Raw genomic sequence first — 15,526 nt, 5'->3', positions numbered from 1 at the left:
TTTTTAATTGAGCTTTATGTGTACAACTTATAGACTATATAGACAGAAGTTCATGTAGTCTTTCTTTATACGCAAAAATGAGTGTTAGTTAATGTTAAACAATCGCTTCTGTACCATATCTGTTAAATTTTTGTTTATCAAGCTGCAAAAAAAAAATAAAGATTTTTTTTGTTGTATTTAGGGGCCCCGAAACGGCCTACCGACATTGCAGGGTCTAACGGTATAGTAGTTCCGCCACTGCCTATATTCAAACAACTTTGTACTATCACCAACTTACACTGAGTGCCAAAAATAATCTCACCACCCACTTGTACGTCGCTCAAACGTCACGTGCCTCATACAATTCGTGTGTGGTTAAATGATGGTACCACATGGCACGGTAGTAACAGCGACATGTGTTGTGTGAATTGAGCAAGACGGGGAATTCGGTTAAAAAATTGCAAACGCAAAAATAAAAAAAATAAAAAAAAACCAGGATGGGTAAATCAACAATAGTTGTATGAAATGTGTACGTTTAGATAACACTTTGATTAAATGATTATAAATTAGCTTTATGGTTTAGCAGTTAGACATTATATATGTTAACTGTAGTAAATTAAAACATTATTTAGTTAAAGTGTTTGTTTTTTTACAAATAAATTTTGCAATTTTTCGATTATATTTTAAAACCGTTGTGAAATAAGTGCAAAAAAACTCCAATTGTATTGCTAGAAATATTCAAACAAATAATTACTAGTAATATAATAGTAATTTAGCACTATTTTTTTATTTCGATTAGTAGAGTGTTATCTTTATAGGGTATGTTATATTATTTAATATAAATGAACTTGTACGCTGTACCACAATTGACTGCTATTGTATATTTTACCATGGAAAATTATTGTTTTGAATTTCATTGTTTTACCTTCCCTGGCCACCCAGGTTGACTTCAAGGAGGGGTTTAGGGCGTTTCTTTTTTTTAAATATTTGAATTGATAAAGTATTCTAAACGGCTTTTCAACGGTTAATCTTCAATAAAAAAAAACACGAAAATGGGTGTAATCGATGGTTCCAAAAAGGTTTTAATTTTTTAAATGTAAATATAATTTTATCGCTTGCCATTTTTTTTAAAGATTTACAACCATTTTAGTAAGATTATATTGACTCTTTTCAAGCGTGTTGGAGAGGAGGGGAGGGCGCTTTTTTTCGCCAACATGAATAAAAATGTATAAATGGCTGCAATGTTTATAGTTCACCCCAGTTCACCTGCACTGCCTTCTCGCACATAGTCAACAACAAAAGCTGAACAAATTGTACTAGTTGAACAAGCAGTAATAACCGGTTTAAAGGTTGTTGCACCATGACGTTCAGATTAGAAGCAGCAGGAATGAAAATGAAATGCTTTGTAACTTTCTAAACCAATGCGGAAATTTAAACGCACTGTCATGGTCAACAATGTCAGAATAAAATTCAGTCAGGATCTCTAGCTAAATGTGAAGTCTCTTTCACTGTATGGCTCGGAGCTAGGTGGTTACAGACAGTGGCGATTGAAATAAGAGCAAGGAAAAGGTGGTGGTTGGGGCACAATATCAGAAAGACACGTCACAAAGCAGGTGATGGTGTGAAGTCCACGGGACAAGAGGAAGAGGTGGAGACCAGAGTGTCTTAGCCCCACCTGCCCCCCCCCCCTCTCCCCGAAGAAAGTCTACCCCCCTCCCGAACGAAATGGAATTTATATAGAAAACATACTTTTACCTGTGTCCGCTCACCAGAAAATGTTGTCCCCCCCCACCCCCCGAAAACATCAAGCCCCCCCCCCCCCGGAGAAAAAAATTCTGCAAGAAACACTGGTGGAGACCAATTATATCGTGAAGGAAATCGTTTGAAATATAGATGGGGGAGACTGTTTTTTTAGGGATCGATCTTCATGAAAATCAAGTGAATTGCCTATGTTTTGAACAGGTCTTAACTTGGGTTCGATCGAACCAAAGTTTCGGCGAGTCGGGCCCAGAGATTTGGCGTAAATCAAGACACACACCCGACTTATATAATTCACGATCGGATTTTGACACTGCGTAAAAAATAACTATTAATAAGCGTTCGGTGAATCAGCAAATGAAACTGGTGGGATTCGGTACCCTAAAAAACAGAATAAGAACCATTGCTTTATTGGGTAGTTTGTAGAAGGTGGAAGCTTAATTGGTCCACTTGTGTTCATTTCTTTAGTATTATTTCGAAACTAGTATATTTACAGTTTTAAATTATCAATTAGGTTGAACAAAGTAACAAAGCATTAGCAGTCGTCGTGTTGTACCATTATTACATCGTTTAGTAGGTCTAGTGGCCTTAACTATAGGAAAATTGCAGTATTAGGAATTGTTTTGAAACAAGCAATCCAAAGATTATCTATTCGGTACAAGAAACTAATTTTCTAGTCAACAGATGTATTAGATCATTTTAAACATCGAAAGCCGTGTTATATTTTTCTTAGCTCTGAAAATTTAGGGCAAAGAGTATCGCCTTCCCCGCCCCGACCGTTTACTATTTTACTGATCAGATAGCGATATTTATTCCACTTTAATACAGTGATCCAGGCAAGATGTAATACAATCAAGTAAAAGTATCTGATCTCTGACGTCGAAGTTGAAAGAATCGTAAGAAACATACAAAAAACTAGTCGCGTCATTTCTTAACAAAATTGTCTAGTGAAATCGTATATTATACGTTTATACATTTAGTTTCTGTTCTTCTTTTTCTTTCTTCTTCTTCGTTCTTAATTATTAGGGGATCGAGATTTATCTGCCTGTGGGTTTGAACTCGAGACTTTGTTCGAATTTATCAACCATGAGCTTTTTGCCGTCTCGACCACGCCTCCAACACAATTAAGCGTTACGTGTCAACTAGTTATGCGCCATTGAGGCCATTGACTCCGATTTCAGCCTGCTTTTCTTTTTTGGATTTGCTTCCATAGCCTTTGTCCAACCAAGAACAAACTACAAGGCAGCAGTTGTTTAATTTTGGAGTTGTCTTTCCTAGAAGTGTGGCTGTCCCCAGCTAACGAGCCTCATCTGCCCGAGAGTTTCTGTTCTAAGTGTTAAACGATTTATCTACTCACCATTCCGTTGTAAACACTTCCCATTTACCTTGGCGAAAAAGCGCCCCAACCTTTTTCTTATGTCACTGTTACATAATATGCTTAAGTAAAACTGGTTTATTTTCTAAGTGTTAAAAGAATTATCTACTCACCAATCTAGTACAAATACTTGCGATTTTTGTTGGCGAAAAAGCGTCCCCCCCCCCACCTTGTTGGACAATATATGTACAGCAGGTTGTAACGACACTAACTTTTTAATACGATTACACAATCGTACAATACGCTTTAACTTACTAGGTTTCTTTTATAAGTGATACAGGTTATCTACCTACGTATCCAGTGTAAATCTTTCTCATTTTATTCGGCTGAAAAGCACCCCCCCCCCCTCTTCCCAATATAGGAAACGCTTGAAATCGGTTTTTGCCGGTCACTGCTTCTTAAGGATTTTTTTTTACAGTAACACAATCGAGGTAGAAAACAATTAAATCAGTATGTAACGATTGGGAGCCGTTAAATTTCTTTTATCTGTTTATATTTCAAAACTCCAGCTTAAAATGAGCATTTAAATGTTTTTCTACCCATTTTGGAGCCCCCTGCCCCTTCCCATGTTGAGTCGGTGCCCCCTCCCCCCCCCCCCAGTAGCTACTACTCTGAAATAGAGTCACGTTTGATGGAAATACAGTATAATACATGATCTGATATTGGGAGTAGCTACCCTCCTAATTTTATATTCTTACACACGGTGTAATACATGTATACACCCTCATAACTTTATATTCTTTCACTTGGTGTAATGCCTATATACACACTCGTAACTTTATATCCTTACACGGTGTATCACTTGTATATACCACCCAATTTTATATTCTAATTCAATTGTGTAGCACGTGCATCTACCCTTGAACTTTATACTCTCATACGTTGCACTTTTAAATACCAATAAACCCAATATCCTTACAAACGATGCACTAATCCGCCGAGTTTTAATTGATTTAGAAATACCTACTGACACCATAAAAACCACTCATAAAAAAATGTTTTATTTAGATTTTTTAACTTCCAGAATTGAGGATTAAGTCATCTGAAATGCTGTCACTCGTTCGATAATCTGCCTTGTGTATTCACTTAACACCGAAATCATTAGCGATTAGCGTATGATTTAATTAATGAAACAGATTGGGTCTGTCAGTAATGTACCCATTATAAAAAGGGCAGGGGGTGTATGTTGATACGCTATTGCAAGCTCAGGTATTTTGTTTTATGTTCGTATTAATAATATCATGAGGTTATGTTTCAAAATGTGGATGTTATTTTCAAAATGTACCAGTTATTTCAATATTTTTGTTTAAATTTCGTATGTTACTAGTTTTTAATATTTTTTATACTAAAAGTCTTTAAATTTTATAAAATTTAGAATCAGAAAATTTACCGAAACAAAATAACAGGAAAGAACGTTCACCCCGTTGAAAATTTTACAATAAATATTTGAAGGGGAATTAAAATCATATAACTTAATACGTTTTTGCCGATAGACGATTTCAAATAGGACAGAAAACAGGACGAGATTCAACAAAGCAATAAGAAAATTGACATCTATAGAACTAGAGGTGGCAGCTGTGGAATCTATATGGTGTTTATTTACCAGAAGTGAATTGTTTTCTTACTTCATATGCCTCTATTGTAACTATGAAAACGAAAAGCTACAATATAGATCTCGAAGAATTTGTTCTCACAATGTTATTTTTAAGTGAACTGATAGTTTGATTGAATCCAGCTATTTGCAATTAGTTCAAACATGTAGTGAGATTAAATGACATATCACAAGCTTAATTATAATAATATTTTAGAATAATGTATTTTGTAACTATCTTCAACTTGAATATTCCATTACCTAGAAATCTCTCTGATATATAGAGTTAAATATAATTATTATGTAATTATTATAAACATCAATCTTAACTATTCAATCACATAGTTCATAGTAGTTAAGGTGCACAGTATTTCTTAATTGAATATTGGAGGGGACTTGCTCCGACACAATCACAATAGTAGTATCACCATTCTGTCTGTCCGGAACGCTTTAGAGAAAACACAAGGAAAATAAAAAGCTTCATAGGAACGCAACATGGAACTCCTAGCAATTTTTCTAAACGAAACGAAACATGTAGGGTTTTAAAGCTGGAAAAGTACACACAAAAAATGACGTCATTGATTCTAAAGTAAACATAGAATTAAAAATTATTTATTACACATTAAATTTCCAGATCATGGTTAAATGCTGATTCAGGATAAAAATCCATTTTCAATGACATTTTTTCCTCTCCTGTTAAATTTGAGGTTGAGGTGGTGTATTTGTTTTATTTTCGGTTTAGAGAAAAAGACAACACTATCAACCTAGCGCACGTTGTATTTCTCCCTCAACGGGCCATTTATCTAGTACGTATAATTTGTCAACATGTTATGCTCCTTATGACCTGTTGACTTCGACTTCAGGCTGCTTTACTTTCTAGATAACTTTCACAGCCTTTGTCAACCCTAGATTATAGTCAGCAAAGCAAATTCTGATATTTTCTCAACAAGATGGGACGCTGTTCTCAGCTAAAGAACCTTATGTACCAAGGGGGTGAAATTCAGGACTTTTAGATCAAACAGCGATGACCTCTCCTACCCGACCAAAAACGACCCCATTATTTCCTTTTATTTCAAAATAACCAAGTACTACAACAAAACGGATTTGCACGTCAATTTACAGCTGTATTTTTTGCTTAGACAGAGAGGTAATTCCATAAGCAGGCTTCGTTTGGCAGTTAACATTCCACTCCCCTTAACAACCCCAGTACGCCGAAAAAGACTCATTCACACTAAAACTAACTTGATCATAGTAGAACATAAAATTCTAAGTTTACATTTGAAAAAATTTCTAACTACTTGCTTTATTCTTAATTTATGTTATATTCACATGAAACTAATTTCAGGATAAACTTTATTCTACAGTTGGGTGGTTTTACTCTTGGAGTAGATATTGGTTTTTGATATTCAGAGACAGAAGGAAGAAAGCAATTTTCAGCAAGTTGATGTGCTAATTGTATAATTGTGATCTAACGATAATGGACAAGAAAGTCGAAAGAACCCCTGAGGAGTTGGAGGCAGACAACTTTATCAACGCTTTTCATTCGCCAGGCATGGGCATTAAGCAGTGTATACAAGGTGAGACATGATGTCGTTTCTATCATTATGCGATGGCGATGCTTCTATCTTTTTGTGATGATGCTACTATCATTAGATGTAGTGGTTCTTTCATTAGATGTGCTGGTTTTTTTATCATTAGATGTGCTTATGCTGCTATCATTAAATGTTGGTGGTGCTTCTAGTGATCCTATTATTAGTTAAAGGTGTTTGAATTATTAGTTGCTGATGAATCTATCTATAGATGTGTTGGTGATTATATCATTATATGGAGTGGTGCTTATATCATTACATATGCTAGTGTTGAAATCATTAGATATGTTGGTGTATCTCTATCGGGCTACTAATGATATAAATAGCTACAGTTTTGCTTTTATCATTAGATGCTGGTGGTAAACCCGATCTAGTACTTCGACGACATTAAATAAAAATCTATTTTTTGTGTGTGAAACTTACCAACAAATAGTTCACTGAAATATTTGTCCATTATTTTTTGCTTACAAGGGAGCACCTTCTCTTTTGGTGCAATATTATCAACGACAGTATGTTTGGAGCAAAGAATTTAAAACATTACCTAATTCAGCACACCTACTTATTGACAAAACTACATGCCTAATACAGCAACAGCCACTATCATATACAAAACTACATGTCTAATACAGCAACAACCACTATCATACACAAAACTACATGTCTAATACAGCAACAACCACTATCATACACAAAACTACATGTCTAATACAGCAACAACAACTATCATACACAAAACGACATGCATAATACAGCAACAGCCACTATCATATACAAAACGACGTGCTTAATACAGCAACAACCACTTTCATACACAAAACTACATGCCTAATACAGCAACAACCAGTAACGAATGCTATCAACCAACAGAATACGAGGACGTTGAGAAGGTGAAGCTCTATGAAAAGATGGCCTCAAGACACAACTACAGCGGTCCACTCTACTGTGCTGACATGTTGTCTGGTCTCATCCAGGACAGAGCCAATGCCCTGGTGCTAGACGTCGCCGCTGGGACAGGTCAGATTTAGTTTCAACACGTTGTTATTGTAATTGCTGAAGGCTCAAGCTTCGATTCTCCTGCGTTGAACGCATTGAGCGGTCGTTAATATGCGTATATCCCCTTCCGACACCGTGGTTAATTCTCTACATATATATTTTGTCCAAAATATTTTCTAGCTAAAAACACGAATTTTAATATTGTTTAGCTCTATTTTTTTCCGGCGCTTCTTTACTACCATTTAAACACGATGTTTCATTTTTTATTGCTATACATTTTCAACATTCAAATTGGAGTCCGGAACAGTGGCGTAGCAAGGTCGGGTATCACCCGGTACGGCACTTAATGGTGTCGCCCCCCAATGGCATAGCGACCCTTCCCGGGGACAAACTTTCAATTTTCGATTTGCACCCCCCCCCCTTCAAACTTTCGATTTGCAACCCCCTAAATGGTGTCACCCGGCTCGATCCGCAACCCCCCACCCCCCTCGCTACGCATCTGTTGCATCTATTAGATAAAAATATTTAAAAATTTGTTTAGTTATTTTTTAGATCACTTATGAATTGTTTATTTTTTAAATAAAATGCCCCATTCTAATACGTAGAAAATTGAATTCCAGAATTGCATGTTATAAATAAGGTGTTACTGACATTTTACTCTATTGTGACACGTTGTACATTTTTGTATACATGGCATAATTTGCTTAATACTTCACCCATGGTGATGAAATTTGCTAACCGCTGTTAGTACTCTAACTACATAATTTTTCACACGTGAGATACCTTTTTTGAAAAAAAAACCCAAGGTCGTGTCGGAAGAGGATAATAGAAAAGATTGTTTGTGTTTTTACCCCCCCCCCCTCCCCACCTTCCCACCCTTACATCCTCTCAACTCTACACCTCGGTTGACCCGATAAAATTAAATTAGTAAACAAATTTGGAAGCGTATCTGTTTTGTAATTGCTAGCCAATTTTTTAAAAAAAAAAGTTTACTATTTACTTCTGTAGTTATTTTTTTTTACAGGATCTTAACATTATAACATTATACAGGTTACATATAAAGTTAACACAAGAAGCAATCCTAAATCGACCCTCTAAAGTGTATCATATTTATTTACAAATCGTTAAAAGTCACTTAACCCACTAAAATAGCGATTCTAAAAAATAAACACAAAAAGTAACTGTTTCAGTTATCGAAATAGCTGCACTATAATGGTACACTGTTAAATCAACGCAGTCGCACTTGAAGAAAACATTTTATATCAGTTTAGCATGACACCATTCCTTTTCTTCAGGCTGGGTGGGTGAAGAGCTTCACAAGCGAGGCTTCAGGAAAATTGTAGCACACGACGGTGCTCAGGCTATGCTGGACATCTGCAGGGAGAAGAACGTCTACTCGTCCTTCATCTGTAGTATCGTTGACGAGGGCTACAAGTTCCCTGTGAAAAACGGTAAGCAACCAAGTTCCATGTAAACTACGGTAAGGCGGCAAACAAGTTCCATGTGAAAAAGGGTAAGCTAGCAATCAAGTTCACTGATAACAAAAATGTAAGATAGTACTGACAGTTAGTCTTGTTTTGATTTAATTTTGACACGTTCTCGTAAAAAAAGAAATACTATCACTGACTGTCCCTGTGAAAATGGTGAGCTAGTGCTGAAATTTATTCATGATTAATCATTGTTACAACTTTCTCGTGGAAAAAGTTAGGCTAGTACTAACAGTCAGTCCTGTTTTGATTTAAATGTGACAGGTTCCACTTGATTTGAGTAATCAAACTGGGCTGTAAACATGATACTATATTCACTGTGACAAAATCTGTACATGTTTTGAAGTAACCCCACATATCATGTACATAACTTCCATATAACTCATGTTCAAGTTATGTGTACTAACGTTCACGATAAATCTTGTACAGACACGTACGAAGCTGTGACCATCAGCGGTGCCGTGTGTGAGAACCATCTGCCGCCATCTTGTCAGGTAGAGCTGATCAGGATCACCAAGCCTGGGGGGTGAGTATCAGATGGTGGAGGGGGTGGAATTATCAAGCCCGGGGGTAAGTATAGGATGGTAGGGAGGGGGATCATCAATCCAGGGGGTCGAGTAACAAGGTAAACAAGCGAAGGTGAAGTAATTTTCAGAAGGGGGTGGGGAGAAAAATCAAGCCCGTTGGTAAGTACCATAGAGGATTTTCAGAATTATCAATAGCGGGTCCGAGGGCAGTATCAGGGCATCACTAAGGCAGGTACTGCGCCATCCAAGCTACTATAACAGCTGTTTAATTTTATTGAAGAAACTCAAACAAAGATGTCTAATGCTTTGTTGATTTTTAATTCCTCGCATACGAAGTATGGAGGAAGTATTGTAATCAAGCAAAAGATATCCAATTTTTTACAAATCTTAACTTTTTCCACCTCCGTGAGTCGGAAAAATTTAGTTTTGCAATTTTGTCCGTATGTCTGTATGTGTGTGTATTTGTGTGTGTATTTGTGTTTGTGCGTGTCTATGAACGCGATTGCTTGAGTACCGTTACAGTTAGGCTAATGAAATTTCAAATATAAGCATATGATCAAATTTGTAGTTCTATCTCAACTTTTCAGCGACCTCCGGTAACCTAAATTGAAATGTATTCTACTTTACGTTTTTCAAAATTACTGTTTTAAGTACTGTGAAATTTCAAATAAATGTAATAATTCTCGGTATTATTGTCAAATCTAGAGAATTTTCCAGTAACCGGAAGTAATACTTTGGTTACTCCTTAGGGGAGATCACTGCCGCTATATTTTTATATTTTTCTCAATGTGTGCCAAAGTAAAATTATTACCTTAGCGCCATTCGATGGGCTAGTTAATATTTAACCAATATTTATCGCCAACGCCTACACCAATCTTTAACACTCCATCACCCCCCCCCCCAATCAATTCTTAGCTCTAGACCAAACGTATTTGCGTCAACATCTACCATTAGACCAAACTTATATTTCCCCAGATTTATCGTAAATGTGTTCCGTGCGACAGTGCTGAACCTGGACTACGGACGGGCCTGGGAGAACGAGGCCAAGAGGCTGGTCAGTGAGAAGAAGTGGACATTGTACGGCAGGCTGATGGCCCCTGGCTTCTCCAATGTCGTCGATGGTTTGGTGGACATTTACCAAGTCAACTAACGCTAGTGTCCCGTGGACGTTTGTAACCATGATATTTGTGAACCCAATGAACATTTGTTTTCCTAGAATAAATTTAATGCTTCTGAAAGAGTATGCATAGTTCAAACGCTATATAATGGACAGGTTAGCTTTAGTCCTAAATGTTTTATACATTTTATTACAAATCAATAATGTTGAATGCGAATTACTTGATGATAAGATACATAAGTCGTGGTATTTTTGTGATATAAAATTATAGTGTATCGTGGCCTTTTAAATTTGGCTGTTAATTAATAGCTTAAGATATTATTATAAGTGTAGGCCTATATATAACTTATGTCTCTATTTTAGCTTTTTACTAACTTTTATGGCAGCTTTTTGCATTATATCGTCATAAACTGAACATTGAAATATATATTGGCCTTCTACAAGCCAGACGATGATATATTTTATAGTTTTGAAAAAAAAATCTATTTATATTGAGATTAGCTTATTTACATTATTCAATGTATTTGTTAATTAGTGCTTTTTTTTAAATAAAAAATTGCTTTTTTATAATCTATTAGTATAGATCTAATTATTAAAAATATTTATATAAAATTACCTTCTTTCTAAAAATATAATAACAAAAGCGTTAGTATCTAAAATCTGTTTGAGGTATTATGAACATCATTAAGTGGTCAACGGTTTTTTTTTTTCATCAAAAGAAACAATTTTCGACTTATTTTCTCTAATTTAATGTAAAATATTCTTTTACTATATAGTAATCAGAAATTTAAAAAGTAGAATAAGCAGCTTTTGAGTATGAAAAGCCATTAGTTTTATGTGTATTATTTTACGACCAATTAAAAGAAATAAGAGCTGTATCATTACCTTTCAGATTTTTCTAAAGATAATTATCTACCTCATACTGACATCAGTTAATCTGTCTCCTTTTATTATTGAATGTTTTAATTTAATGCATTATTTAAATGATTGAATAATATACAATTTAATTAAAAATTATGTATTCTTATATTTTCGTTGGAAATATCTTTAGTATTTATATATTTTACCACAAACCAACCCTCAGATGTAAAGACACGCTGTAACCTAACAAAGCATTAAAAATAATAAAATAATCGTTAAAGTTTGGGCTATTCTTAAATTTCATAAAGAAATGTGCCTATTTAAAAAAAAAGAAGGTGTGTGCATGTGGGGGGGGGGGGGGGGAGGGGGTTGCAGGTGTTGTGGGTGGGGGACCGCATGACTGCTAGCTCCTAAACTCCAACTCCTGTCCCTGGGGAAGATGACGTTAAATAGCTGGTGACAGCAACCCTCCTAGGAGAGAAAACTCCAAAATCAAACCCCAACTTTCTTATAGATTTTTCTTGGATGAACAAAGGCTATGAAACAAAATCCAGAAAAAAGCAGGCTGAATTCGGAGTCTACTGAATAATAGTTCGACTTTATTTGTGTTGAAGGGAAATTCCCAAAATAGCACAATAAAGCGAGAAGAAAAGGCTGAAAAAAATCTGATCGTCCAATAGCTCAGATATATAAATCAACGGTGCTGACGTTGTAGAAAACATGCACGTTAAAAGATGATCAATACACTTAAAGCTGTTACAGCAGTGCATTTGATTTAGTCCAAGTTATAATAACAAGAACGAAATTTCTTATACTAAAGTCACACGCAATTTTTAAACAAATACACACATTTGGCAGGGATTTTTTTTAAACTACTCATCTGTTTTGAACGGGATACGGACAAAAGAGCGACTGGACAAAAGAAAAGAGACGAACAAAAGGCCGACATGGAGAAAAGGCCGACAAGACAAAAGGCCGACAGGAAATAAGGCCGGTGTTGTTGATGTCAAAGAATTATCTATGCATAAGTCATGAGAGAAGACGTGCAGTTGGAGCAGTACTGTTTATGAATAACTAAGTGTTGAAGCTAACTTGAAGGCGTCTACATTATACTCCAAGCACAACACAGCTACACAGTACACAGAGACTCGACATTCAAGAGACTAAACTAAGATAGATACAACAGAAAGTGTAACAATAACTAACAGGACATAACGTGCAACATTTAAACGTCAAGTTAGATGAGTGGCGTAGAAAACATGTTTTCCACATTTTACAATATTTTTTTTATTTTCTGAAACTGACAGCAGGTTTAAAAAACAGAAAACAAAATTATTTACTTAATGTAGAACAATTATATATTTTTACACGAAGGTCAAGTACAAAAAAACATATATTTAAAAAAAACATTATATCAACAAGCTTTAAAAAAAAGTTTTGTCACAAAAATAAATGTAAAAGATCTCATGAGCGACCAAAGCTTTTATGAAATAAAGTAAAGGTATATGTATTCTATATATAAATTGTATATAATTCAGGTTTAAGGGCGGGCGGTAAAATTTATTCAGGGGTTGGGGTAGGGGCTCTGTCCCCCTACTCAAAGAAACTCTGTATGCAGACTCCCGAAGAACATCTACCGCCCCATATGAAGAAATATAATTTATGTAGAAAATATACTTTTACCAGTGTCCGCACCACCCCCCCCCCTGAAAATTTAAATGCCCCCTCCCCCCTGGGGAAAAAAGCTCCGAAGGGGGGTGATGAGCTGAAAGAAGAAGTAACTGCAGTGACAAAACTTGATGTTGCCAGCATTCCCGAAGAAATACAAGATGAATTCTTTTATTTGTGGAATGATTCCGCGGCAACTACCATGTTTAATGAAAACCTGCTCTCACAATTTTGGTGTAGTATGGTGTATTAAATGGGGATGGCTCGGACACATATTAAGAAAAGAAAAAGAAAACATCGCAAAACACGCTTTGGATTGGAATCCCCAGGGGAAAAAGGAGGGTGGGCCGGCCAAGGAAGACATGGAGAAGAACGGTTGAAGAAGAGGCGAAAACAGCTGGGCACACATGGGCACAGATAAAGGGAGCAGCCCAAAACCGAGTCCGATGGAGATGTGTAGTTGCAGCCCTTTGCTCCCCAGGGGCCACAAAGGAAATATGATGATGATGATGTAATATGCACCATTTATACCCAAAGATGATAAGTATCGCCTTTCGATCTTTAATTCCTTTTGTGATATACATACCTTTGCGAGAGTGGATTTTCAACTCTTCTTCATGCGAATTTAAATTTCCTGATTGTTCTCTATATAAATACCATTATTTTTTTATATTTTGTTCAGGGAGGGAGGACGGGGCGGTGCCCCCTCCATTCCGCGAACGACGCTTGAAAGAAACTTCGATCAATACAATAAACAAGCGATATACCGCTCCACCTCCACTCTTCTGCATTGCGAGATCTGGAGGTACAGTAGTAACGCCCCTGCATATATTTAAATAACAGTGGACTACATATGACTTATCCTGGTTGAGTAATTAATTTCACCATCCACTTGCACGTCAGTCAAATGTCACGTGCCTTATACAATTTGTGTATGATTAAGTGATAGCACCACATAGCAAGGCAGTTAAAGCGACATTTATATTGCGAACTAGCAGCAAATACCCGGTGCTGAACGGGTTTTTGGAAATATAACCAGTTTTAAATTAAGTGCCTATGTGTAAATGTGGACGATATAGAAAATGTAGGCAACACTAACATTAACCACAAGCCAATCGCAAACATACATATGAATAGAAGCATATCCCTTATCATTTAACCCTTAACACCTAACCCATTATTCCTTATCCTTTATCTCTTAACCTTCAACCTATTATCCTTAATCCCGTATATTTTTCCTTATCCCTTACTCCTATCCTTATCCTTATGCTTATTGCTATAGTCATCGCTATCCCTAATTTAGACATATCCGATTCTTTATATTTTTCCCTATATGATTTAATTTTGACTATTGTTATTTCTATGCCTTAACTATTCCTATAGCTATCCCTATCCTTTTCCTTATCTCTATCGCAATCCCTATTTTAAACCCATCCGTTTTCCTATTTCTTTCCATATCCCATTACATTTTCATAACATTATTCTTATCGATTTCCCTATATATTAACGTAACTAATTCCTTTCCCTATCTCTTACCTATTCTCTGACATTGTACCTGTACTTATTCTTGTAGATATCCACTTTACCTGGAGCAAGTATTACCATATCTGTTCCTGTAAATAAAGGGTGGGTGATTGATTGGGGAGAGGGGGGGGGTAATGTCCTACTGCAGTTGTTTGGGCGGAGGTACTGGAAGTAATTGATTTAAGGGTGTGTTGACGTGGTGGGAGAGGGTAGTGTTTCTTCCAGGCATCTCTTGCGGGGGGGGGGGGGGGGGGGGGGGGGTTACCGCCCCCCCCCCGAACGAAATGGAATTTATGTAGAAAATATATACTTTTAACAGTGTCCGCCCTCCCAGGCAATTTAACCCCCCCCCCCCACCCGAAAATTTCAAGTGCACCTCCTCCAGAGAAAAAAAAAACTCACGAAGAAACAATGGGAACAGGGGGGGGGGGTGGATCCCCTAGAGTAATCAGCAGGCTGTTAAGGTCAATCTATCGACACGTTCACATTCTCCTGTCCCTTTCAGCTCGTTACACATAGTAATCAAAAACACCTATACAGCCGTTACATTTAAACCTGGCTCACGTTAGATAAATGAAGGCGAGTGAGTGTAATGCTGACTGCATAATCTCTTTTGTATGCCGAGGTGGTTGAAACAGATGATTAAACTAAACACTTGACTATATATATATATATATATATATATATATATATATATATATATATATATATATATATATATATATATTTAAATATATATTATAGATAGTTAGATATATGTGGGGTACTATTTTCTAGTTCCGCCACTGAATATAGGTCATGAAAATATTTTCGGATTGGAATAAAGCAGGCTAATTTTGTTATTAAAACAGCTACACTCACACACACACACCTTTACACACAAACACACACCCATATGTATATGTATGTTATTATTTGTCTCACTTGCTCTTTATCTCTGTATCTCTCGCATGTTTTTGTTCATTTTCGTTTTCATCTCGTCGCAAATTACACAAATCAATAAACACAACTTTTGCAAATAGCTTTTTTATTGTATTAAACATTTGTGAATCTAGAA

General features: G+C 36.2%; 1 protein-coding gene across 1 annotated transcript; it reads left to right on the top strand.

Annotated features, from left to right (window-relative positions):
- Positions 1-6,180: 6,180 nt before the first annotated feature.
- Positions 6,181-10,449, top strand: LOC131947451 (methyltransferase-like protein 27). Its single transcript, XM_059308666.1, has 5 exons — positions 6,181-6,280; positions 7,160-7,306; positions 8,581-8,736; positions 9,202-9,298; positions 10,275-10,449. The coding sequence occupies exons 1-5, from the start codon at positions 6,181-6,183 to the stop codon at positions 10,447-10,449; spliced, it is 675 nt and encodes a 224-aa protein (XP_059164649.1).
- Positions 10,450-15,526: the final 5,077 nt, after the last annotated feature.

The sequence above is a fragment of the Physella acuta genome, unplaced genomic scaffold, assembly GCF_028476545.2.
Source record: "Physella acuta isolate Inbredline_101_S28 unplaced genomic scaffold, ASM2847654v3 ptg000593l, whole genome shotgun sequence".
Lineage (NCBI taxonomy): Eukaryota > Metazoa > Mollusca > Gastropoda > Physidae > Physella > Physella acuta.
The sequence above is the reverse complement of the archived record's forward strand: the minus strand, read 5'-3'. Positions and strand labels throughout refer to the sequence as shown.

Coding starts and splice junctions, on each gene's coding strand:
- LOC131947451 (XM_059308666.1), top strand. CDS start 6,181: ATGGACAAGAAAGTCGAAAGAACCCCTGAGGAGTTGGAGGCAGACAAC. Junction 6,281..7,159: donor CATTAAGCAGTGTATACAAG/GTGAGACATGAT, acceptor ATCAACCAACAG/AATACGAGGACGTTGAGAAG. Junction 7,307..8,580: donor AGACGTCGCCGCTGGGACAG/GTCAGATTTAGT, acceptor CCTTTTCTTCAG/GCTGGGTGGGTGAAGAGCTT.